This window comes from Myotis yumanensis, unplaced genomic scaffold (genome assembly GCF_028538775.1).
Source record: "Myotis yumanensis isolate MYYU_CA2020_CCGP unplaced genomic scaffold, mMyoYum1.0.hap1 SCAF_17, whole genome shotgun sequence".
In the NCBI taxonomy this organism is placed as follows: Eukaryota; Metazoa; Chordata; class Mammalia; order Chiroptera; family Vespertilionidae; genus Myotis; species Myotis yumanensis.
Genome location: NW_027223768.1, coordinates 27,697,139 through 27,724,207, shown reverse-complemented (window position 1 = coordinate 27,724,207; position 27,069 = coordinate 27,697,139). Strand labels below are relative to the sequence as shown.

Genomic DNA, 27,069 nt, shown 5'->3' with positions numbered 1-27,069 from the left:
AGTAAGTGGTCAAAACTGGCCTGGTGTCTGGCTTGTTCTTGTTTGATGGACTCTGCTGGCTAAATGTTAACTAGTGTGATCAAACATTGTCATTTCAGGGAGGTGTGTGTGTGTGTGTGTGTGTGTGTGTGTGTGTGTGTTTATTTTTTATGGTGCTAGGGTTGGAGTGGGGGATACTGAGAAGGAAATACTGGAAATGGCTGGCCAATGGAGTCATCATTCAGATGGCCCATGACCCAGGGCTAAAAGAATTAGCTCTCAACCTCAGGCCCCCCCCAGAATAGTTCAGTATTTTTCAAAACCTAATGGAAATGATATAATAAACCTACACAGGTAAAGCTTTAATTTTTCTTTTCTTTTTTTTTTCTTTATTGATTAAGGTATTACATATGTGTCCTTATCCCCCCGTTGCTCCCCCCCCACCCCCCGCTCATGCCCTCACCCCCCTGGTGTCTGTGTCCATTGGTTAGGCCTATATGCATGCATGCAAGTCCTTTGGTTGCTCTCTCCCCTATACCCTCCCCCTCCCCTACCTTCCCTCTGAGGTTTGACGGTCTGATCGATGCTTCTCTGTCTCTGGGTCTGTTTTTGTTCATCAGTTTATGTTGTTCATTATATTCCACAAATGAGTGAGATCGTGTGATATTTATCTTTCTCTGACTGGCTTATTTCGCTTAGCATAATGCTCTCCAGTTCCATCCATGCTGTTGCAAATGGTAAGAATTCCTTCTTTCTTACCGCAGCGTAGTATTCCATTATGTAGATGTACCACAGTTTTTTAATCCACTCATATGCTGATGGGCACTTAGGCTGTTTCCAAATCTTAGTTATTATAAATTGCGCTGTTACGAACATAGGGATGCATATATCCTTTCTGATTGGTGTTTCTAGTTTCTTGGGATATATTCCTAGAAGTGGGATCATTGGGTCAAATGTGAGTTCCATTTAAAGCTTTTTTTTTTAATTGATTTTTTAGAGAGAGTAGAAGGGAGAGGAAGGGAGGGAGAGGGGAAGGGAGGGAAAGACAGAGAGAGAAAGAGAAATCAATTGGAGATTGAACCCACAAACTGGGCATATTGAACCGAGAATTGAACCAGCAGTCTTTGGGAGCACAGGACTCTCAACCCACTAAGCCATACTGGCCAGGGGTAAAGCTTTTTTTTTTTTTTTTTTTTTTTTAAGAACCTTTTCTAGCTCCAAAATGCTTAGACACTTTAATACTCTTTCACTGTGACATTAAACACATATTTGAAAAGGGGATGGAGGAAAACAGAATTTTCCACACAGCAAGGATACCAGGGCTCCTCTCTGCTCTCTCCTCTAGACTTCAAAGGTGCCAAGCGCTGTAACATGCGTAGTTTTCATATGCAGGGAACATCACTTCTGTTATAGCTTATAGAGGCTCAGTGACCAAGCTGCCCGTTTGGAAACAAATTTGAGATGAAAGAGACAGAACAGCAGCAGGATGTCCTGAAGTGAAATCCAAACCCCGGTGAGTTAAAACCACCTTCTAGCACCTTTCCCTCCCAAAAGCAATTGCAGAAAATCCTCTCAATCCAAAAAAAAAAAAATCTGAAGATCCATATAAAATGGCATTACTTTAAGTCACATTGCTCTTTGCAGCTCATAAAACATTTCCAGGCACGTTCTTATTTTGATCCTCTCAAAGGTGTAGGAGGAAACTGAATGTTAGGCAGGTTAAGTTGCTTCCTTGAATCCCACTTCCTTTTTATTGTTATATGGGTATTAAATGTCTTCTAAGGGCCAGGCTCTGTGCTCTTCACGGATGGAGCCTTGTCTTCCTAGTTGAGTCTGTGCTTCCTCTCTCTGCCCCTTCTGGCCTGAATCTACTGTGTCGTTCACACCTGGACACCAGGACTTAATTCACCTCTGGTTTCTCCTTGAATGAATGCGTATATATTGCTTATAGATTTTAGAGAGGAAGAGGGAGAGAGAGAAAGAAACGGCAATGATGAGAGAGAATCATTGATTGGCTGCTTCCTGCACGCCCCCTACTGGGGATTGAGCATGAAACCCCAGGCATATGCCATGACTAGGAGTAAGTAGAACCATGACCTCTTCGTTCATAGGTCGAAGCTCAACCACTGAGCCATGCCGGCCAGGCTGAATGAATGCAGTTTTTACCACCTCTTTTGCTTCCCCATTCCCCAAAAGGTAATTCAACAAACTAATGCATTATTTTTTAAATTTTAACAAATAAATAGATTCAGCTGACTTGTGCCTGTATCGTCTCCTGTTATGGGTTCAGAGATGTTTATATTACAGTGCTTTGGAATTTGCACAAGAACTACATATATTCTTTTATATGTATCAATTATTACGTAATAAGCTGTAAAAAGAACACTAGGATTTGGTCCTTTTGTGGGTTTGTAATATTTTTTAATATTATGCTAGAACTAAGATGAATTTGCCATCTTAGTCTTCAGACCTTCGTACAAAGTTGGTTTCCATGCTTCTAGTAGGGCAGCATCAGGGTATAACCCCTTTCCTTTTTCTTAAACATATCCATTCTCCAGAACCTTGCTCTGTGCAAAGTTAAGTCAGCCAGGTTTGGAAACAGCATTTATGATGCAGCTATTCTAGGAGGCCCCTGCCTGGTGTTTCTGTGGGATAAGCCGATTGCACACTATCTGTCAGAAGGTTTTTTAAAAAATGCTGAGAAATGTCTTAAACTTCTTTGGAAAGATTCGGGGCTCAGTGCTATAGTTTGGCAGCAACTGGTCTTCAGGAGGACTCAGAACTGGGGAGAACCTGGGACAGCACAGTTGCTTGTTTTAGAACTTGAGATAGAGAATTACAAAGGAAGTTTCTATTTATTTTTGTGTTCTAGGCTTACCTCGTTTGCCTTTAGGTTAATATCCCCTTTATTTTTCTTGTCGATATAAAGAAACACAAAATAATCACAATTGTAAGCCACTTCATTTCTGCTTCCTAAGGAGGCAATTGGTCATTATAAATATCCTTTATATTCCTGGAGTCATTAATGACTTGTCACCTCCACCGCCCCCCCCCCCAATACACACACACCTTTTTTGTGGACCTCAGGTATAGAGTGGGTAAGGTATTCATATTTCGAAGTTCAAGGCATGCTTTCATCTGGTCTGTGCAAGGCCAATTTGATTTAAGATCATTTCCCCTGTTACTGATTCTTTAATGCCATTTCTGCTTCTCTCACGGACAGCCCAGCCCCTCTCTAGGTTTGCCTGCATATCTCTGAGTGTGTGTGTGAATGTCCTGATCCTCACCAGGGAGCTAGGCAGACCTAGAACAGGGCACCCTGATTGTACTTGACCAGATTCAGATGTTGGGCCCTCCTCTGGGCAGCCTGGCGGCTCCGAGACTTTCTATAGTCGTGCCTAGAAGCGACCACCCTGCCTCTGGCCCCTTACCCCTGGACAGCGGCCGGTTCTGGGACTCAGAGGTCTCTGTCCCCTCTCAAGGGACTTGCATGATCAGTCTCTGTACATCACCATCACCTTTCCCACCCACATTCCCAATCCTCTCATCTTTGGATTTCTAGCAAATCTGCGGTAGTTTAGGGGTGCAGTCCTCCAGCAGGGAATTGTCTGAAGTAACTGCCTTTTCAGGGGTTGAACCCACGACCTTGGCCTCATTAGCACGGGCGCTCTACCCAGTCACAAAGCCGCACACCTCACTTTGTGTAACTTCTGCTGACTCTGTTCCTACCACCCTCAGCGGCCTCCTTTTCAATTGCAAAGGCGTTCACACCAACACAATAGAACAGAAGGAAATCAGATCTCTTCAAGACCTCTCTGAAGGACAGAAATCTGCAATTTAGCAGGAAAATAATGCCAAAAAGTCTTGAGGGCGCAGGAAACAACTTATCTTTCTAGTTCATGCGTTTTGCTGAGAATCCAGCTGTGTCTCTCAGATTCTTCTTCAATCAGAAATTTAAAAATAGTGTGGAGCTCCTTGTGCCAATTTATTAGCATAAAATCTGGTGGCTCTTATACGCGAAGGGGAAGGCTTCGATGATTAAATGGAAATATTGTATGCATATTAATAAAATGGATTAGCTTAGCTTTTACAGGAAGGAGTGCATCGGAAAATTCCTAAGTGCTTATCTTTGGTAAATGTATAATGCCTGGAAACCAAAATGAATGCTTGCCACAATAGCTGAGACAGCAGTGTGTATCCACGCGTGCACTGTGATGTACAGTGCCCACAGGACTCGCACTGTCCCCTGAGGAGAGAAGAAATAAGGCCAGCTCACGGGAGAAGGGAATTTCACACCAGGGCTTGATGACATAGGCCTATCCGGGGGGAGGAAGGTGGCGAGGAAGTCTGGCTGACCCATGAGATATAGTTTTTCATCTGAGCCAAATAAAAAAAAAAATGTCAAGGATTTGATGTCCTGGCTCTTCAGAGGAGTTAGGTTGCAATCTGTGACAAAAATGGAAAGACCTTGGACTTTTTCACTTCGGTCTGTGAGTAACAGGAAGGACTCTTCAGGGCTGTGGGTCCCGCCCGGGCTTATATTCTGTTGATTCTCCTCACCGGGGTGATGCTGGTATAAGAAACACGGGCCTTATGCCACCTGCAAAATCTCGTCTCCAGTCAGTCACACAAATATGTAGCAGAGTTGTCACCGCAGAACCAGCTCAGAATGGCCCTATCCTGTTTGAGCTTTTCAGAGACAACAGAGCAAAACCTTTAAGTCATGTGGTGGAAGCATGGGTAGAGGAGGGAACTTTGACCTCCAGCTGTTCCCAGCCGGAACCAAAGTCCACCCCCACCCCCCAGACCCCACAGAACCAAAGGACGGGACATAACCGGAACTTGAACACCGAAACCCTTTCAGAAGCCAAGGGTCCCTTGTCCAGGAAGATCTGGAGCTGTTACCATGAGTTCCAAGATCCTCCAACTAAAACTTGTCCTGCCAGCCTGTTCCCCCAGCCCCTTAAAAACCCTAAACCTAGTCCAGTGAGCAAGGTGGGTCTGAGGCACCATTATGTCTCTCATCTCAGTGGGTGCCTTCTCCATCAGTAAACCTCTTCTTACTCCAAACCCTGACATTTTGAATTTGCGCCACTTGAAGCATCGGACACAGGAACTTTGGTTCCATACCAGTGACGATGCTGTTCACAGTGATGGCCTCAGATGTTCCCAACACCTCACCAGTAAGACATTGAATTATGAGCAAATGGTAAACTCCCTGAGAGTAGGGATTCTGTTGTGTGAATGTATGCAACCAGTAATTTTCTTTATGGAGCACTTGCTGGGTTCTAAATCCCTGGGAGACAGCTGTGAAGAAAAGGAACAAAAATCTGAAATACTACAGAGCGAATGTCCAGTGCCTTGAACTGTGTATGGTTTCAGCAGATGCTGTGTTGAAGGCACTAAGATTGGGGGTTGAGTCTTTTCCTTTATTTCATTAAAAACTGGTAATCATTGCATGTCATAAAGAAAATTCTGTCAACCAAAATGGTTCACCACACACTCTAGTTCAGTGATGGCGAACCTGTGACACGCGTGTCAGAGGTGACACTCGAACTCATTTTTTTGGTTGATTTTTCTTTGTTAAATGGCATTTAAATATATAAAATAAATATCAAAAATATACATCTTTGTTTTACTATGGTTGCAAATATAAAAAAATTTCTATATGTGACACGGCACCAGAGTTAAGTTAGGGTTTTTCAAAATGCTGACACGCCGAGCTCAAAAGGTTCGCCATCACTGCTCTAGTTCATGACTTATGCAAACTAAGGTAGAACTTAGGTCTGATGCAATTGTAACAGTCCTACATTGTGTTCAAGGACCAACAGCTTTGACTGGCCGGTTTTTGGAAGTTAATGAAATGTAGTCAACTCATACACCTGAGAAAATACTTCTAAGTGTCACTCTTAAAAACCTTTAGGGAGCCCTAGCTGGTTTGGCTCAGTAGATAAAGGGTCAGCCTGTGGACTGAAGGGTCCCGAGTTCGATTTTGGTCAAGGCCACATGCCTGGGTTGCCGGCTCAATCCCCAGTAGGGGGCATGCAGGAGGCAGCTGATCAATAATTCTCTCTCCTCATTGATGTTTCTATCTCTCTCTCCCTCTCCCTTCCTCTCTGTGTATTTAAAAAAAACACACACCTTTGGGGTTTGTTTGTTTTTTCATCTGATAAACTCTCAGGCTCACAAGATAGTTGGAATTTAGAAACGATCTACTTATTTCACTCAATATTTCATTGACTTGGGCACATATTTGGGCCTTCTAAGACACCCAGCTACTAAATATTGTCTAGATACAAGGAGGGGAGGAAGAAGCCCACCTCCACCTCCTCTTCCTGTGCATCTCCAGAGAGTGGCCCTGCTGGCACTGCCTGATGGGAGCTTCAGGACTGGGCATCAGGAGTGAAGAGAATTCAACTTTCTCTGCAATGTCAGTGTCACTCACAGTCCCAACTTGCATGCACACGCACACGTGCGCACACACACCCATATCTTTGGTAAATGTGTAATGCCTGTTCTCCCCTCTGTCCTTCTTTGCCTGGATGTCTCTCGGGTTCTGGGAAGTCTGTCCTGGCTTCTGCAGCCAGGATCAGCTCCCTTCGCCTTTGCTCCATTGCACCTTCCACACTGCCTTCCCCACACCTCAAGGAGTACAGGAACCGGTCTTACCTCGTCTTTGTAGCCCCGGCCCTTAGCCTGAGGCCTAGCGTTCTCTTACCTCGGTAAATACAGTGGGGCCTTGACTTACGAGTTTAATTCGTTCTGTGACAGAGCTCGTAACTCAAATTACTCTTATGTCAAATCAGTTTTCACCATTACAATGACACGTGATGCTGGGCTGATGTTGTGGCGTTCACTGTGACATTCGCTGCGCCAACTAGCGGTGGGGTATCTGAAGCTGGCTCGTAACCCGAATTTTAGCTCGCAACTCAAAGCAAAAAATCGGCCAAGAGACATATCTCGAAAAACTCGTTAGTCAGGACACTCGTAAGTCAAGGCCGCACTGTACTGATTAAGTGAATGGTCTCATTTCTGTAACTTCTCTCACTAGTGGCTCTTCGGGCAGGCTTCACCACCAGCCTCAGTATACAACTCTGTTCATTTTGGAAATGAATCCTCGCCAATACTTGCAGAACCCTTCACTGGTTCCCATCTTCTTTAGGACAAAATCTTGACTGCTCAGGTCCTCCCCATGAAGTGCCCACCCCATCCTATCCAGCGTTATCTCTCTCTGCTCTTTTACTTAGACCCTAAACACAATCTGGGTAGTCTTTCTTCATTCCTTTTTCTATATCCGTGTTGTTTTTCATTCCTCCTTTGCCCATGTGTAACCTAGCAGGCCCCGTCCAGGTAAGGCCTTAGACCAGGGGTGGGCAAACTTTTTGACTCGAGGGCCACAATGGGTTCTTAAACTGGACCAGAGGGCTGGAATAAAAGCATGGATGGAGTGTTTGTGTGAACTTATATAAATTCAAAGTAAACATCGTTACATAAAAGGATACGGTCTTTTTTTTTTTTTTTTTAAGTTTTATTCATTTCAAAGGGGCCGGATCCGGCCCACGGGCCGTAGTTTGCCCACGGCTGCCTTAGACCCTAAGTCTATTCATTCTCAACAGAGATCCAACTCAACATACATCTCTATTTTGAAGCTCCCTTTTAAATATTCCAGCCCACACATCTCTTAATTGTATTCATATATATTTATATATATTACCATTTTTCATTATTCTATTTATATTGATTGAATACCCTACTGTCCCAGCACTGTGCTCGAACTGTGGGGATTCTAAGATGATCAGGACAGCGTTCTCTGTAGGTGCCCTCACTTCTGTGTCTTTAACGAGCTTGGTCCCAGGAGTAGCTTCCTGCTCTCAGTTCAGTGTCGTGTGAATCATCTTGCCTGTTTATATTAATCACTGTCATGAAGGTAGGACTTATTTCCTCAAAAAGCTCCATTTTTATAAAAATAATCATTCCTCCAGAGCCTGACACACTACCTTACACATAGAAAATAATACTTCCTGAAGAAATGATTTGGCTAAGGTAGTTAACGTACTTCTTCCCTGCCTCATGGACAAGGTTTTATAGTATAAAAAGGGTCCCTTTATTTAGAAATCAGTAAGGATTGAAAGAAAAGTGTCTGCTTTTTCGCAACGGGTTTGCAGCCAGAACACGGGGGTCGTGAAAGACTCATTTCAACACCGTCATTATCGGAGACCTAGATTCCGGCAATTCTGCCACTAATGGCATCAGATCTATAGATGTGGGGGGATCGACAAAAGAACCATGGAAAAATTTGACAAGGAGGAGGCTGCTGAGATGGGGAAGGGCTGCCTGGGTCTTAGGTAAACTGAAGGTTGAACGTGAGCGTGGTATCACATTGATGGCTCCCTGTGGAAAATCGAGACCAGAAGGTATTATATGACTATCATTGATGCCCCAGGTCACAGAGACTTCATCAAAACCATGATTATAGGCTCCTCCCAGGCTGCCTGTGCCATCCTGATTGTTGCTGCAGGTGCTGGAGAACTTGAAGCAGGCATCTCCAAGAATAGGGCACACCCGTGAGCAGGCCCTTCTGGCTTACACACTGAGTGTGAAACAGCTGTTGTTGGTGTCAACCAAGTGGGTTTCACTGAGCCACCCATAGGCAGAAAGGATATGAGGAAATTGTTCAAGAAGTCAGCATCCACATGAAGAAAATTGGCTACACCCCAGACACAGTAGCATTTGTCCTAATTTCTGGTTGGAATGGCGACAACATGCTGGAGCCAAGTGCTAACATGCCTTGGTTCAAGGGATGGAAAGTCACCCGTAAAGACGGCAATGCCACTGGGACCCACTGCTTGAAGCAATGGATTGCATCCTGCCCCCAACTCTGCATCTGCCCCTCCAGGATGGCTACCAAATGGGTGGCGTGGGTACGGTCCCTGTGGGCTGAGTGGAGACTGGTGTTGTCAGTGGTGGTCACTTTGCTGCAATCAGCGTTACAACTGAAGTGAGGTCCGATGATGTGCACCATGAAGCTCTGAGTGAAGCTCTTCCTAGGGACAGTGTGGGCTTCAGTGTCAAGAACGTGTCTGTCAAAGATGTTGGTCATGGCGATGTGGCTCGTGAAAGCTAAAATGACCCACCAGCGGAAGCAGCTGACTTCACAGCTCAGGTGATTATCCTGAGCCATCCAGGCCAGATCAGTGCCGGATACACACCGGTGTGAATTGTCACACAGCTCGCCTCACTTAAAAATGTGCTGAGCTGAAGGAGAGGAGTGGGAAAAGCTGGAAGATGGCCCTAAGTTTTTGAAATCTGGTGATATTGCCATCATTGATATGGTTCCTGGCCAGCCCGTGTGTGGTGAGAACTTCTCTGACTACCCTCCTCTGGGCCGTTCTGCTGTCCGTGACATGAGACACACAGTTGCTGTGGGTGTCATCCAAGCAGTAGACAAGCAGGCAGCTGGAGCTGGCAAAGCTACGAAGTCTGCCCAGAAAGCTCAAAAGGCTAAATGAATGAACATTATCCCCAATACCTGCCACCCCCCTCTTAATCAGTGGTGGAAGAATGGTCTCAGAACTGTTTGTCTCAACTGGCCATTTTAAGTTTAATAGTAAGAGACTGGTTAATGAATACAATGCATCATAAAACCTTCAGAAGGAAATAAGAGTGTTTTGTGGATAATATGGTGGGTTTTTTTGGGGGTTTTTTTGGTGTGTGTGTGTGTGTGTGTGTGTGTGTGTGTGTGTGGCAGTTTTTTAAGTTATTTGTTTTTAAAATCAGTACTTTTTTAAAAAGTTTATTGATTTTAGAGAGAAAGGAAGGGAGAGGGATGAAGAGATAGAAACATCAATGAGAAACATCAGTCGGCTGTCTCCTGCACTCCCCCTGTTGGGGATGGAGCCCGAACCCTGGCATGTGCCTTGACCAGGAATCGAACCATTTGTGACCTCATGGTTCATACGTCGACACTCAACCACTGAGCCACGCTGGCTGGGCTAAAATCAGCACATTTTAATGGAAACAACTTGACCAAGAATCTGTCACATACTTTTGAAGCCCATTAAAGCCAAGTTTCATGAGGAGGAAAAAAAGGAAAGAAAAGTGTCTGATACAGCTATTTAAACAATGTCTGATAAGTTTGAGTCCTCAGGGTAAAATCCACAATTAGGGTAGTTCACCTACACAAATTGACAATTCGATTAGTGATTGTTTATCTATAGAAAAATAAAGCCAAGAGGATGAGAGGGTGACACCTCTTAAAATTCTTCTGCAAGCAATTGAAAAGATACATTTTCTTGTAAGATTCAGGACAGATCGCCCATTTGTTGGGCAAGGAGTTAATACTCAGGTTTGGCTGCAGGAGGCCTGACTATATTCTGGGAACTCACACTTAGCATTAGGTCATAAAGGTATTTTCACACGGTTGTTTTTTTTTCCTACTCTGTGGCCTGAATGTTGAAGTGAGGAATACAGCGAGGAGCATTTTGAGTTTTTAAATAGTTGAATTTATGTGACTTTGGTTTTGTCCTTTCCCTTCGTATGTAAACACCTGGGTGTTATGGAAGTCAGGGCAAAGGTGGTCATAGGGGAATCTAATATTATCGGTGTTCCAAAATATTAATGATAACCTCTGCCACCATTAGAAGAAACGGTGGCAGTTACTCATTGTCGGTTCCTTTACGAGAGAAGTGAGATAAAACGAAAGGCATTCGTTGTTTCTCTCCTTTTGACTTCAGTAGGCGACAGAAGTAGAAGATAAACTAGCAAAAAAAAAAAAGCGTCATTCCGATCTCCCACAAAGGTTAATGAAGAAAGTGTTCCCAGAGGTAGATGTTAAATATTAAAGTGCACATCCGGTCTTGGGGCAGGCTTGAGCTGTTGGAGTTTTACAGGGTCTACAGCAGGGGTCCTCAAACTTTTTAAACGGGGGGCCAGTTCACTGTCCCTCAGACCGTTGGAGGGCCGGACTATAGTTTAAAAAAAAAAACTATGAACAAATTCCTATGCACACTGCACATATCTTATTTTGAAGTAAAAAAACAAAACGGGAACAAATACAATATTTGTATCTGCATGTGGCCCGCGGGCCGTAGTTTGAGGACCCCTGCTCTACAGGATGGGGCTGGACGACGTGCCGTCCAGTGGCTGAGAAGAGTCATCGAGTGTTCACTGTGGGCTCTACATTTTTCTCCTCTATTCATGAACTATTCTTTCTAAGGCAAAGGTAAATTCCATGTCAGCCAAAGCCTGCATGAAAACAAATCCTAAATCAGTGTCATTTTTTTTTTTTTTTCATTTCTGAGCTTGGCTAGAGTCACATTTATAACACTTTTTAGCTTGATTGAGGAATAATTGACAAATACTGCTCCTATTTAGAGGGTACGACAATATCCATTGTGGAATGAGGACTAAGATCAAGATCATTAACACATCACCGCACAGAGTTAACTTTCTTGTCTGTGCGGCGAGAATGCCTAAGCTCTACCCCTCAGCACCTTTCAAGTAACAATACTTTATTATCAACCGTCGTCACCACGCTGTACATTAAATCCTCAGAATTTATCACTGAAAATGTGTGCCCTTTGACCTACATCCCCCCCCATCCCCTGCAGTGTCATCATTTTGTAGCAAGGCCAACCATTCATTGCCCTGACCACCAAAGCCAGCTTTCTCCTTGTAAATCCACTTCCTATTCCTATAGTTGGGGAAACCTATTAGTTGCTCCCTCGCTGCCCTAAATATTGCCTGCCTCCCCCAGGGGCCCCAGGCTCCAACTTTTAACAAGCCTCAGAACAAAGCCCCATGCAAGGGGAGGTTCAGCAGGGCTCTGGGAAGAAGCTCCCCCCTGCCCGTGGGCCCCGGTTCCCGGCTCCATTGTGGATTAAAGTGACAGGGAGCATCTTTTACTGTCACACAAAAACCCAGAGCCTTCGTATTATCCTTGGTCCCCCGACTAGGGTTATAATAGGGTTCCGCCACAATTCCTCCAATTTTTGTTTCTCTCAAATAAAAATTTGCTGGTGCAACCACTCTCGCTGGGTGGGAGGCTAACTTTGTTTCTGATTGTCTTATTTCAACCCACGGTGAAGTTATATTGCGCCGCTGGGCTTTTTTCCTTTTCTCTTTTCCGTCCGGCCGGGGCTGTCTCTGTTCCACAGAGCACACTTGTCACTTCTTCTGTCACCGTTAGTTAAAAGTAATTGTGATTGCAAACCCCCCTCCATGCCAGGATCGTTTTTCTTTCATGGTGAAACCCACCAAGCATTCATTTTAGTCGCGCGGAAACTAGGGAGCTTACAGGATCAAACCCTTTTTATTCTAGACCAACAGCACCCGAGGCAACGCGCTAACTAGCAGGAGTTGTTAATTACATCTCTAATTACCTCTTCGTGGCTTCCGAATTTTAAAAGCAAGAAAATTAATCACTGCGTGTGTCTCCTCCAGTAAAAAATAGCAGGAGCGTATCTTCTAAGTTCTGTTCCCGTCGCTTATAATCAAATACTTGCCTTCCTTTCCTCCCTTTGTGGATGGAGCCATTCCTTAAGTTCAAAGAGCCCATCCCGTCACAGCAGGGTGAATGTTTGCCCATAAAACAAAGGCTTTACAAACATAAATCCTGTAAATATAAGTCTGGGTGAGATCGTCCTGAAGATATTTCAGTCGTTGATATCACTTAGGAGAGAAAAAAAAACGAGTGAAGGCTAATTAGAAGTAGAGTCCTAGGACATGCCAACTTGTATTTTCTCACTTAATTTTCATAATAAACCTATGAGGAGAAACTATATCTCTGTAGTGGAGGAAACAGGTTAGGAAAGGATCAGTAATTTTCCCAAAAGCATATAGCCCCTCAAGCATCAGAAAGAAAAAAGGATTTGCAATAGAGAGGTGGGAAAAGTAACTCACCATATTCATCCTCAATTGTGAAGTGGGTATCAGGAGGCAGTGGACAGAAAGCTGAGGCTATCTTCTTAAAAACTCACTCCTGCCTGGCTGGCGTGGCTCCATGATTGAGCATCGACTGGTAAACGGGAAGATCACAGTTCGATTCCTGGTCAGGGCACATGCCCGGATTGTGGGCTCAATCCCCAGTGTAGGGTGTGCAAGAGACAACCAATCACTGATTCTCTCTCATCGCTGTTTCTCTCTCTCTCTCTCTCTCTCTCTCTGCCCCCCCCCGCCCCCCCGGTGTCCCCATCCTTCCTCTCTGAAATCAATAAAAATAAAAAATAAAAATAAACTCTCTCCTGGCTTCTGGAATATTTCCTTGCCATAGTTAGAAAATGTGGCATCTGCCACTCTATGCTTACCTAAACATTCATTACCAAGGGAGCTAAACTACCTGATACAGGACTAGACCCAATATGTGTCAGACCTAGACATCTGGAAGCACATTAGAATCTCTGGGAGAGGGGTCGGGGGACTTTCTAAAGATCCCAACTCAGACCAATGAAATGAGAATTTCTGTGCCCTATCCCAGGCCCAGCAAGGCAACGTGAGACACTCCGGGAGGTGATTAGAGACTTACCCTTCACTTTCTTTGAGTTCCATTCCTTTTGGGTTATTTTATATTTCAGTTCATTCCTCCAAGAGCCCTTTAGGAACCTTTCTTTGAGGGGAATTTTGTTTTCTTTGTTTTGCAGCCTTTCCCCCAAACCTCCTGGACAGTTCCGATCAGGTTGCGTGGCAAATGAAAGATTTACGGCTGCGTCTTCTGTAGGCGCAGAGTGTATTCTCAAGGCCTCGTGGATTCCTCCAGTGAAAACGAATATCCCATATGAAGTTTCTCTCTGGCTCAACTTCTCCGTCAGCAATAGGCAAACACAGGCTCTCTTCCTCTCTCTCCCCAGCACATGCACACACAATGTGGGTACCAGTTCAGCAATTTTTAGTCTGAGTTTCAACCACTCGGCTTATGAAAAGTTGACATCTCCCCCTCGTTAATGGAAAGAACCGAAGCACACATCGGGATAATTTCAACAGAGCTCCCACTGTCAGCCCACCCCTCTTCATCTAGAATCGCTCAGACCAGAGTAGACCAAAGCAGATTCTTTGCTTTTCGCTCTCAGTAACTGGTTCCCTTTTCTCCTCCTGTACCAGGAAGGCAGCCTGGCTCAGGAGGATCTGTATTGAGAACTTGCACGTAGAACCAGGTAGTGGACTCCATGAGCATTCATACAGTGAAGCCGGCCTGACAGCTACAGTGTTCTACCACCTGGTTCACAGAGCACATGATGCAGAGCGGACTGGACCAGTGACCCCTCCGAGGAGCACTTAGATGTGCCACACCAAAGGACCGGGAGGGACCTTCTTTACACAGACTGAATACAACACCAGTCCTTATTTTATTCCACCCCATGTCAAGTGAAATCAATTCCCATGTCCTTCTTGGCTGAGGGATCTTCTTTGTGGAAGTGTTTCCTCCCCAAGTCTCATTTTGAAAAATGATCCTGAATCCTTCCCTTCGCATCTTTGAAGTAATATTAATGGTTTGCCATGGGAGCTGGGACAGAATGCAAACCTCAGAGGAAAGAATGCCTTTACTTATGCTTTGTTACCACTGTTAGCTTATCCCAGCACATAGATTGCTTTTGCTTCATGTAGAATATGCTCCCGGATACTTGTCCCAATGCTCAAGGAAAGGTATTCATGCACGACAAAGACAAAATGTGCACGTTGATGTGTGAATCCTGATTCTGCTACCTCCTTGGGAGTGGCCACGTTGGTGGGATATTTCACCTCTGGGATCCTCATTGCCTTCATTTGAAAAACGAGAATCTTCTTCATAGAGCTGATGGAATTACTAAGGTAGATCAGCCATTTTCAAACTTTTTGGTCTTAGAACCCCTCAATTGAGAACACCATGGGTTATATTTACCACATTTGAAATTAAAACTGAGAAAATTATATCTATTCATTTAGATAACAACCAATACTGTTAACATTTTTTTTTTAATGAGAACTATTTTCCAACACAAAAGAATTAGAATAATGGTATTGTTTTACAGTTTTGCAAATCTCTTCAGTGTCTGGATTTCCAGAAGACATCTGGATTCCCAAATATGCTTCTGAATTCGGTCTGGGGTACTGTGTAGTCCAGGCTGAGATGCATGGAGAAAATCCAGCCTCAATTAGATATGTAGTTGGAAAGGGAGGGGAATTTTAATAGCCTTACCAGTTAATTGTGGATATTTTTGGATTCAACACTAAAACTCGGTATGAGGTATTGTCTTAAAGGTTAGTGGTAATGGGCAGCCGGAAGCACATGTGTGAACCTTATGTGCTCCGTTACATTCAAATCCCTGGGTCTGTTTGTACTTTGAATGACTCTTTTAGCCAAGCATAATTTTAAAAACAGCATACACTCATCATTTAGAAAATATTGGTTCACTAAATTAAACCCTCTAAAAGTTGACTCATTTCATAAAACCATAGCACAACAATTAGTTGTTCATCTCATGAAGTGAGAGAATGTCAAGCTCAGGGTGGCAGATACGTTTTCCAAAATTCTAGTTTTTGCTTGAAAGCCCAATTTTTGTCATTGGCAACAAATATTGCCACTTGTTTTCATCAAAGGGGTAGGCTCACTTCATTCATGTAAATAGCATCTGCCGGATACTCAAGTTTGAGTAGCCACCGCTTGTCTAAAGCTCTTCTTTCAAGTAAAAAGGGCATTCGAAGGAAAACATGGCCAGTTCGGTTTACAACTCCAGCGATCCCCAATGCTTTTCCTCGAAGCAGCCATCTTACATCAGCATGCAGCAGAAATATGCATCCTTCTCCTTTCATCGCAGGATGTCGACAAGTCGAGATGTAATAGAATTAATATTGTTGCTCCTTCATCAGGGACATCCTTAAGCGGAACTGGCTTTCCCCCCTTTACCCTGAGCGTGTGGAAATGGAGGATCAAATGACCTTGGGACAGTTTGGTGCCACTGATTTGATTTCATACTAAGACACCGGGAAGTTTTAGCCTCCAGGCACCTTGACAGCTTACATCTTCTGCAAGGTAAATGTCAAGACAAGTGGTAGTATTCTGAAGATGGTGTTGACCTCACCCGCTCCCAGCAGTCTACAGACCACAACGTGAGAACCACTGGGGTCCAGTGGAAACGATGTAATATATTGCCAGCCCCGAGAAGTTAGCTTTCTCTTCATTGTATGTGGCTAGTGGACTTGGTGACTGGCTGGGCTCAGAAGCCTGGCCTTTGGGAGATTTATAATTTGATAAAATCCCACTGGAATTCCTCCCTAGTTCACCAGAGTCCAGTAGGCTTTTCTCTCCCTTGGTTGTTCCCTTGAAGCTGAAAACCAGCCTTATTTTGTGTTAACTTCACTGCTGGCCGCTGTGTGGGAAAACCCCAGTAATCCTTGCTTTTTTTGTATGGTGTGGAGCTAATAAAAATATTTTTATGATAATTTCCTAATCTTTTATATCAGGGGGTCTTCCTGCTGAACTGAGAGGCTCTTCGGTGGTCTGTGTATGGGCATTGGGCTCAGAGCCCTTGAAATGTTACAGAATTTCCTGTTGTTTCCTGGGGGTGAGGGAGCAGGGAGAAGGTGGGTTGCTGGGAAGAAGGAATAGCTTCAGTCAGACTCTTACTAAAGAGAGTGGGTGACCTCACCCTCGCAAAAGCAAACATGAACAAATGACAGTTCCAGACATTTCTGTGGGCTGGCATCTCCCCCTCCCCATGATGCATTTGCAAACACTTCTTTTTGGAAAGAATTTTGCAAGTCCCCTCCCTGGCTTTGCCCATCTTTGCTCTCCGTCCCCCTGGCATTTCTTCAAGGCCCACATCCCTGAGCCCTTGCTTCCGTGTCACTTGGTGTCCTCTTTCCCTAGTTAAAAAAATGCAAGCCAGCAGGGACCGCGCATCTCATTTATTTCATCTTCCAAAATGCAAAGTTAGAGTGTGGAGCCCTTGAGACGCAACCTCGGGGGCATTTCAGGCCAGAGGATACACTCAGCGAAATCCGTGGGTTCCCTGGTGAGCTGGTGAGATGTGCAAACTCGGAACATTTATTTATGCCTCGGCGGCGGCAAGATGTGCTTTTCTCCCACCCGTGCTGCAGGAGGCTCTTGGAAAGCCAAGTGCTGTCATGAAAACAGCAGGACAGCCTGCTTCCTTCCAACAGTAGCGTGCGGCGCCCGTCCTGCACCCCATGGGAGTTGGGTGGTGACCACCACTGGCTGCCGGGAGCAGAGGAGGCTTCTGCAGCGCCATTGTGCACATTCTGGAACCCCGGCTCCTCGGGCGGGCGCAGAGGGGGTGGCGATGAGGTGCTGCCCTGGTGGCAGAGAATGCCCCTCGTGGTGCTGGCGTGTCTACGGGCCAGAAAGCCGGCTGCAGTGCCGAGCGTGGGAATCAGACAGTGCGCTTTACAGATAGTGGTCTGATGAAAACCAGGTGGGGGGTCCCCAGCTCCAGACCATCTTTTAAGAGTTCTGCCCGTGTGGGGTTTAATTCAGTAGCTTCACAGTTTTTTTAAAAATGCTTTGGCTCATCTAATGCTCATCAACTGCTACACACACAGCAGTTGGAAAGCTCCCGTATCCCTGTCCTTCCTGGGAAGCAGATACTACCCCAGTGCACAGGGAGCATTGACCGGATTAGGAAGAGGCAGGAGAATCGCTCAGGAGCACACTGATGAGGTGGTGTGGGGACCAATCACAGCCAGTCCTGTTCTACTCAAGGATATGTCCCCGCTTGCTGGGTTGCATTATTTTTAAACTTCACTTTCTGGACATTTGAATTACTGACATGGGCAATCTCATCTCCTGCATCACTGGCATCTTATCCTTATATAATAAAAGGCTAATATGCAAATTGACCGAACAGTGGAATGACCGGTCGCTATGATGCACACTGACCACCAGAGGGCAGGCGCTCAATGCAGGAGCTGCCCCCTGGTGGTCAGTGTGCTCCCTCAGGGGGAGCGCTGCTCAGCCAGAAGCCAGGCTCATGGCTGGCGAGTACAGGGATGGTGGCGGGAGCCTCTCCTGACTCCCCAGCAGCGCTAAGGATGTCCAACTGCCAGCTTAGGCCCACTCCCTGCTGTCAGTTGGACATTCTCTGAGGGCTTCTGCACTGCAAGAGGGCACAGGCCGGGCTGAAGGACCCTCCCGAGTGCACAAATTTTGTGCACGGGCCTCTAGTAAATAATAAAGCTTTCACTCACACTACAGTTTCCTGTGTACCCCAGTCCTCTGTCTTTAGGACAGTGATGGCGAACCTTTTGAGCTTGGCATGTCAGCATTTTGAAAAACCCTAACTTAACTCTGGTGCTGTGTCACATATAGAATGTTTTTGATATTTGCAACCACAGTAAAACAAAGACTTATATTTTTGATATTTATTTTATATATTTAAATGCCATTTAACAAAGAAAAATCAACCAAAAAAATGAGTTTGTGTGTCACCTCTGACACGCGTGTCATAGGTTCGCCATCAGTGCTTTAGGATGTCACACCTCCACAATGGTTTATGTCTGTACCTCTGCAGCAGGTGAGGAAATCAAGACCTAAAAGCCTTTGAGTTGCCCAAACTACTGAGTAATAGTGCAGGTGATGTGAGCAACTGTGGTCTCCCAAGCCAGGTGCACGAGTCCAAGAGCGTGGCTTCCCCCTCTTTGGAAAGTGCCCTTCACGCTGTCGGGGACGGTAAATGCCGGAGCGTGTGCTATTGGACCCGCTCACTCCTCCTCAAGGACTGAATCTGGTCAAAATCTCCTCTGGGAAAATGCCACTGATCCGTGGGAGAGGAAGGTACGGGGAATCTTGGCTCTGCTTCCCGACCAGATGGCTTGGATTATTGCATGATAAAATGTGCGGCTTCACGTGTCTGTGCCTCTCGCCACTACCGTGCCCTTTCTGTTTTTAAGGAAAGAAGGATTGTCCAAATGTGGAAGATGCAAGCAGGCATTTTACTGCAATGTGGAGTGTCAGGTAGGTGCTGGGCCAACTGGAAGGGAGGGCCTTGTTTCTGTAAAAATCGGGACCCCCAACATCCTTCTCTGGCTTGTCAGGACTCCCCCAGCCCCTTCCTGCAGCCGGAGCTGGAAAGCCTCGTTGTGGTGTAGGATGTGGCTGGATACCCCTGTGTGCTGGCCCAGGACCCAGACAGTAACATTTGGGCGCCATTTATAGGACCAGGAAAAGGGAACAGGAGGAGACTTGGGAAAGACACAAGGAGAGCCATGTGGGGCACAGGCAGGTGTGTTCCAAGGTTGACAGTTTGCCCCCAAGACCACCAGCAGCAGATGGAACATGCAGAGATGACAGATGAGAAATGCTAAAGTGCTGTCTTTAAAATGTTTGCATCCCTTGGGCTGTAACAGGCCATACCCAGCCTGATTCCAGCTAGACTCAGGTGAGCCCCTGGCATCATGGCCTTTGTATAGCTGGAGGGTGGCTGCTCCGAACTTGTACCGGGACTGGGGCTGGGCGGGTTCAGGAGGCTGGCTGTGTGCAGACCACGGGCATCTGGTTTGATGGAGAAGTCTCAAGGGACCTGTAACTCGGGAATGGGAAGCTTGAGGAGCTTGGATAAAGTCTTGCGGGGAGGGAGGGGGGGTTGTGGGGGGAGAGACAGTGAGAAAAACATCAATGTGAGAGAGACACATCCATTGGTTGCCTTCCCTGATCAGGGCTGGGGATCAAACCTGCAACCAAGGTACATGCCCGTGACTGGAATCGAACCCAGGACCCTTCAGTTCACAGGCTGACGCTCAATCCACTGAGCCAAACTGGCTAGGGCTCCCCAGCCTATTTTTTAGATGGAAACCTATAAAACACACCTTGGGACATGCTGATGCTCTTAAACAGCAGCTCCAACTGATGGAGTGACCTGTTGTCATTCACATCCCGCCCCCCACCCCCCATCTACTTCTAATTGCCCACGACTTCATTTGTTTCCTTCTCCTCTCCCTGTGCAGCTGGCCTCTGAATGTCCCCAAAGAGCATTATTTAGCCATGGGAGAGGTTGCTAAGCCCTTATGTCATCTGACCGAGGCGCTCCAGCCACAGTGGCCCCTTGCCAGAATGAGGCCCAGGCTGTGCCATTGGCCAGGGCGTGTCTCCCTTGGCAGCCGAGGCCACATGCACAGTCCACCTCTCTGCGTCTCCAGGGCAGGCTTCTGGAGGCTGCCCGCCTGTGCGACAGTGAGGCTGTACATGGGCCTGTGGTTGAGTTTTGGGGGAGTGGGCCTTCTCTTGAAGAGGAGAGACCATACTTTTCCCCCACCAATTGTGGATAGAATATTCCGTGGTTAGATGGCTGTGGCATTAGAGACGTCGGTGAGCCCTGGGGCTTCTATGATGTGACCCAGGCCTGATAAGTTAGCTGTTTCTATATTTAACTTAAAAACGTCTAGAAAAAAATAACTCATTACATTCTGGGTCTCTAGAGAAGCAGGTAGTAAATTCCATACAATTCAGGGAATACAACCCGGACTAGCAGGAGGCCGGGATCCCAGCTCTGCAACTTACTAGCTCTGTGAACTTGGCAATTCCAGGGACAGCCCTCCATCTCAGTTTCTTCAAGTGTAAACATGGACAGTAGTGCCCATTGTAGTGAATTGTCCGGGCCGAATGACAGATATGAAATCTATCTAAACCAGCCGTGGGCAAACTACGGCCCGCGGGCCAGATCCGGCCCGTTTGAAATGAATAAAACTAAAAAAAAAAGAAGACCGTACCCTTTTATGTAATGATGTTTACTTTGAATTTATTATATTAGTTCACATAAACACTCCATCCATGCTTTTGTTCCGGCCCTCCGGTCCAATTTAAGAACCCATTGTGGCCCTCGAGTCAAAAAGTTTGCCCACCCCTGATCTAAACCGACACTGTGTACAGGGGTGAGGACTTATGAAAAAATGTTACAATAATTCAGGTAGAACTAAAGCTCAGGCTTATGCTAAGAATAATGCATACAGCATGCTTTAGATTTAAGGGGCTTGTTTTATTTTTTTTAACCTAAGAGAATGGTTGGATCCTGAGACCTTGAGACCACTAATGGTGTGCACTGTGTGAGTGATGTTTATTACAAAACGAGTCTTCACTTCTCTGATTCGCTGTGAACTCAGCATTAATAGAGAACATCGGGAAGTGTGAGGTGTAATAGAGAACATTGGGATGTGTGAGGTGCTGAGTCAACTCTGGATGTCTTAAGCATAAGCTACCTCCCCCTCCTCCCATCAGCCTTGCTAGGTGGCATTATTTTAATGAATCATTATGGTCCATGTTGGGGTTTTAAGGTGGCTCTGCGAGGTTCCCCTGTCTTCAGGACCTAGTCTCCCAGATTTGCAGATTCAGAACCCCATTTGTGAGCACACAGTGAGGGGTGCCCTCTCTTGTGAGGTTCACATTAACCAAACATACCAACCCAAGTGCCTGTTTATTACTGCACCACAGGCAGCTGACGGTCGATGCATTCTCTTCCTGTAGTCACATTGTACAGCTGGTTAAATCCTGAAGAGCTTTCCTGAGGAGCAAGGAACCCCAGGATGGAGGATGCAGTCCTATGATTTTAAGTCGTGTTCGAAGGCCTTAGGCCTAGGCAGCTCTCTGAGTTCAGCCTCGCGATATGTGCAATGTGTGGAGTGTTCCCTGTTGCTTGGCCAGTTCCTGGGCCGTGCACCCTCAGCCTGGGGAGCACTTCTATAGGTCAGTTTTCCTGTGCGTCTGTTAAGACTCTAGGGGCCAGAGGGCCCTTCTCCATGACCCCTGATAACACCGCTCCCGGAGCCCCTGGTTTCCAGAGGTGACAGGCTGGATCCGACCTGAACGTTTCCCTTTTGTTTCATCTGCCTCCTCTGGTTGAAGGCGGAGGCTGACGGCCATGGTTTCCCATCCTTTAGTTCTGAAGAGCTAAGTCGGTGCAGGGCAGAGGTTACAATGAGACAGAGTGGTCCTAGGGATTTAATAACAGTAAGTGCAAGGGCGTCCTGCGTCCTTAGGGAGGAATCTGAGGCATTTGCTCCGGGTGAAAACGTCCTCAGGATTCCGCCTGCGGGAATGTTTGGATGGGATCCACGTGGAGGCTCTGGTGCAGGAATCAAGGTGGCACAAACAGGAGCAGAATGAGGAAGATAATTGAGTGATTCGCCGCCTGAAGAAGCCTCGCCCTCCCTGGGCCTCCCTCACAGGTGGACCCGACCCACCTGCAGGCCTCAGGGGGCCACCACCACACAACAGAGGGTGAGGTTGGAATGAAGGCGATCAGGTTCAGCCCGAGTAGCTAAAACAACGCCCATACTGGTTGAGTGACCTGCCTAATGTCACGCAGTGCATACCAAGGGCTAGGGGAGGCCTGTCACCACTTTCCAACACTGTGTGCGGGAATGCTGAGGGCCCCCTAGGGGAAAAGGCGCCAGGGGAACGTGTTACAGAAGCAGAAGTGGACTTTCATGGACGGGTTCATTCTCCCCAGACCCTTCTCTGTAACCTCAGCGTGTTAGGATTTTGCTGTATTTTCTACAGTTTGGCTACATCCTGTCCCATTGACTTTCTCCTCCTCCTTCACTTGACTCAGTGTGATCCTGCCAGAGGAAAGATTTTAATTGACGATGCATCAAAGGGTAATGGGGGGGAAATACAAAAGAAACAGAAACTGCTTTTAGGTTAGGCCTGTGTTGTAACCTGTGTGTTTTCATGAACGATATTTATTTTTATACATATGCCTAGAAAGCTCAGTGTATTCTTCTCACACTCAGACTCTATTAAACGGCACTCCATTAAGTGACATGTTTAAGAGAATCACTTTAGAAAGTCGGTGGTTTTAGAGGAATCATTGAGGAGTAGAAATTTCTAGGGTGTTATTTCTTAACATTAACAAGCAGAACAAAAACTGTTTGTGTGGTGTACATGGAAGTGATGGGGTTATGAGTGCTTTTGAAAGTAGGAAGGGGCATGCCCTGGCCTGGATAAAAATTTTTTTAAAAGCACATGTGAGAAGCATGTGGCTAAAGATGTGAGAAAGTCCTTTATTTTTATCAACTGGAAAAAACCCTGAAGTATAGAAAATGCCTCCGACATGCTCCCAGGACCTGTCGTGGTTCTAGGTGATTAGTGAATGGGCCGGAGTCATGGCTTCTATCTTGGTTACATTCCCTTTGGTCTCGCAGACATAGGAAGCATCGTAAACTGAGCCACTTACTTTTAAGTAATATTTAGAAACCTTTCCTACATGTTTTACACGGGAAGAATCTGTGTATGCGTGGCCGAGTGCATCCATCCCTACAATCACTCTTTTACGGGGGTTACAGAACAGAGCATGTGTCCTCGGGGTGGGGGTTCAGCAGCGTCGGTCACCTCCCCGTGAGATGGTCCTGCTTCCGTTTGCTCCCCCTTCCTCTCAAAGGTAGTGGAAAGTGTGTGACATTTTCTCACTAGTCCACATTGTAGGAAAGCCCATGTATGTGTGTACAAGCGGCCCGTGTCTGTTTTGAAGGCGCCATGAGAACTAGAGAGACACCAAATGCAAGCGTTATTGAGGGGGGCACTTGGCAATAGAAACCGGGTCTCCTGAGCCAGGAAGACAGTGTATCCTTTGCTCTGCAGAAAACTGGCTGACTTAGCAGTCACTCTTCCCGGCTTGGGAAGGCTGGTGCACCGTGAGACAGTTTAGCAGCTCTTTCTGCCCCTTGAAGCCCTTTCGTCCATGCACCAAAAGGTAAGTCGTGCAGAGCAGGTGGTATGTTGGCTCAAAATGAAAGAGAAGTTTAAAGGGTACAAAACGAGTCCATGTCTTACTTTTATGTGGATTGACTTGTTTGAGTTGATTGCACAGATAATCTGTGCTTACTGTAGAAAAGTCAGAAAGTCCAGTCTGAATGATCAGGAAGAGTATCTGTAATCTTACCTTTCCAGAGAAAATCACTAGTGATGCTTTGGTATACATCTTTTGGAATCCTTCCTGTGCATTTATTTTTACTGTATATTATTTTTTTCTGGAAAATGGGATCCGAGTTTACTTAAAAATGTTTATAAAGATTGCAATCAGGGCAGGAGTAATAGCTTGAATTTAGAAGGAAAAAAATAGGATAAACAGTTTTAGAGAAACTGACAAAAAATGTTTTAAAAAAACACAAAGGGTTGCAAAACCACTCTGTGTACAAAGAAGCTGCTAATACAACAATAAATACATACATACATACATACATACATACATAAATAAAAGGCTAGCCTAATTTTCCCGGTTTTGTTCAGTCTGATCGTTTATAATATCGTATGTGCAAAACTAGGGCAACTTGCCTCTGTCAGGTTCTCCAAGATAATGTCATCATCACCTTTCTACAGAAAGTGAAAACATTATGATTCTGATTAATTTCCCTTGATGAAACTTACGTGATTCTGCACTTCCTGGAAGCGATCCATCTCTCTGACTTAACTGCTGTGTGGGACAGTATCACGTTACGGGTGCTCTTGTTCTGATAAAGGCATAAACTACGTAAAGCCAAAGAGTTCCTCTCCCATCCCTGCTTCTAGGGTCAGTTGCAGAGCTCATTGAATGAATGAGTGAATGAATGAATGAATGAACGAACGAACGAACCCATAAATGAACAGTTACCCTGCTGTGAGGGCACTGTGTGCCAGGCACTGTCCTAAGTGCTTCCTGTGGATGAGCTGATTGGACCCTCACACGTCCCTTTCTGGTGACATGAATGCCTGATTATCCTGGGAAGGTCCTACATTTCTTGGGAGGCCTCAAGCGCTGTCCCTGATTAGCACTGTTGGAAGGTGTAAAATTGTAGACTCAGACTTCTGGACCTGCTAAGTAACTTAAGGATCATGTTATTTATGGCCAAGGCTACGGACGCAAAGGGATTAAGAGGCCTGTCTGGCATCATATCGCTGCTTCGCTGTAGAGCGGGCATAAGAATGCAGGTTTCAGTCCGGCCGTGTGGCTCAGTGGTTGAGCATCAACCTATGAACCAGGAGGTCACAGTTTGCTTCTTGGCCAGGGGCACATGCCCAGGTTGCGGGCTTGATCCCAGTAGGGGGGACGCAAGAGGCACCCGATCTGTGATTCTCTCTCATCATTGCTGTTTCTATCTCCCTCTCCCTTCCTCTCTGAAATCAATAAAATTACATTAAAAAAAAAAAGAATTTAGGTTTCCCGACCCCCCCAACCAGCGTCTGACCTGACAGCACTCTGCCCTCCTCCTCCCAGAGCGCGCCTTGTGGGTAGGCTCCCTTCCCTTTGAGGGCACTTAACATCAGTAAATGTCAACATCGCTTGCTATTTACATTCACATTCATTTTGTACCAAGTATATGAATAAATAATGAACAAATCATATGAAGAAACGTCAATATTAAACTTCTTTCTCCCAGGAGCTTGTTGTGGTTAAACAGCAGAGACACCACTGACAGTTCAGAAAACCAGTCTCTCACAGGCCCTGCAGAGGCCTCTTGTTCGAGTTCCTGGGGTCATAGTGGACCTCGCTCCCAGTTGTCAATCACTGTCCCTGGCACATGTTCCCATCAGCATCCCAAGGCCTCTCTCTGTTTTGCTTTGCATCTGGGAAGGGCGCTGGCTTGCCTGCAGGGAGCTGGACCCACCTGCCCCTACCGCGTGCACCACGCTCTTATTTTAGGCTTCGGCTAAAAGCAGATCCTCCTCTCCCTCGTGTAGACCTTGCCATTTCTTCCTCTCCCCGCTCTCAGTTATATTAGGCACGGCGTCATTTCACTCTGCAGAACATCCTGGCACAGCACTGGAGCCGGGGTCTGTGTCACACACAGCGTTCAATCACTAAGTAACACCGTGTCCTTCCTCCTTGGAACGGGGTGGAGGGAAGGAGGAGACGGGGGAGGGAGTCATCTTCATTCATTCGGCAACTTTATTAGAGCCTCGTAAAAGTCAGGCACTGTTCTAAGCTCTGGGGTTATAGGTGGGAGCAAAACAGACGAAGTTCCTTTGTTGTAATCGGTGGGGGAACACTAAGCCAGAAACCTAATGAATGTGTAATATATCAGGTGGTGAGAGGTACTAAGGAGAAACATAAAGATGCAGGGTATCTATCCATGGCAGGTGTCCTGAAAAGGCGATTGGAGCAGAGACATGGAGGAGGGAGGGAGGAGTGATATGGGTATTTAGGAGAAAGTTCCAGCCAGGAAATACAGCAGGTGCCAAAGGTCCTGCGGCAGGAGCGTGCCTGGTTTGTCCAGGGACAAGAAGGAGAGTACGCGGCCCTCGTGGTCAGGAGGCAGGGGGAGTGCCTCCTCCCTTCATGTGTGTCCTCACAGGTCACCCGAGGCTTTGCCTTTTGCTCTGGGAGGAGAAGCCAGCAGGAGGCTCTGAGCTGAGAGGTGGCAGGATTGGATTTGGTTTAACAGGCTGATGACTCTGGCTGCCCTGTGGGTCACAGGCGGTGGGGGTCGGCAGAGCCAGGCATCCCGGTGGAAGGGGTCAGAGGTGTCGAAGGCAAGGACAGTCATCACCGTGAGAGGCGTCAGGGCTGCAGCGGGCTGGAAGGGGGTAGTAAGGGTTCCAGGCGTACTCTGAAGGCACAGGTGACGGACTTGCCCGAGAGGAGTGTGCATGTGAGGGAGACAAGGAGGGCTCCAAGCTTCTGGCCTGAGCATCTGAAATAACGGACGGCCGTGTCCTGAGGAGGAAAGGCTGAGGGAAGAAGGGAAGAACAGACAGCACCCAGTGCCACTGAGGAGAGTGTCTGGCGACTCCATCAGTATCGAGGTGCTCTGACATTTCCCAAATATAAAATGATCCCCTTCACCCCACCAACCCAAGCCTTCACCCCATTTCTTTCTCTCTCTCTCCCTCCCGCCCCCAGACTGCCAGTGGCCAGTAGGTGCTCCACGCTGTCACACCTGTTTTTTCCTCAAAGTAGGCCATGACCTCCATGGTGTCTGGTCAGTTCTCGGCCATCCCTCACTAGCCGTGTCACCAGCTGTCACATCCACTTCCTCCCCACTCCTTACCCTCTTCTGTGGTCCCACAGCACCTCGTGTCCTGTCCCCCTTCCTCTTCCTGGACTCCATGGCATCACCCCCCTTCCCGTACTGAGCGCGTCTCCTTCACCCTCAACCTGGGGCATAGAACTTTAAGACGTGGGAGAGACAGGA

General features: G+C 46.4%; 1 protein-coding gene and 1 pseudogene across 1 annotated transcript in view; both read left to right on the top strand.

The window, feature by feature from the left end:
• Positions 1-27,069, top strand: part of SMYD2 (SET and MYND domain containing 2) — a 52,713-nt gene that overhangs the window by 4,139 nt on the left and 21,505 nt on the right. Inside the window, exon 2 of the mRNA XM_070397251.1 lies at positions 18,859-18,922. Within this exon, the coding sequence (XP_070253352.1) occupies positions 18,859-18,922 (64 nt within the window). The remainder of the gene's footprint in view (positions 1-18,858; positions 18,923-27,069) is intronic.
• LOC138996098 (elongation factor 1-alpha 1 pseudogene) lies at positions 7,303-9,488 on the top strand (annotated as a pseudogene).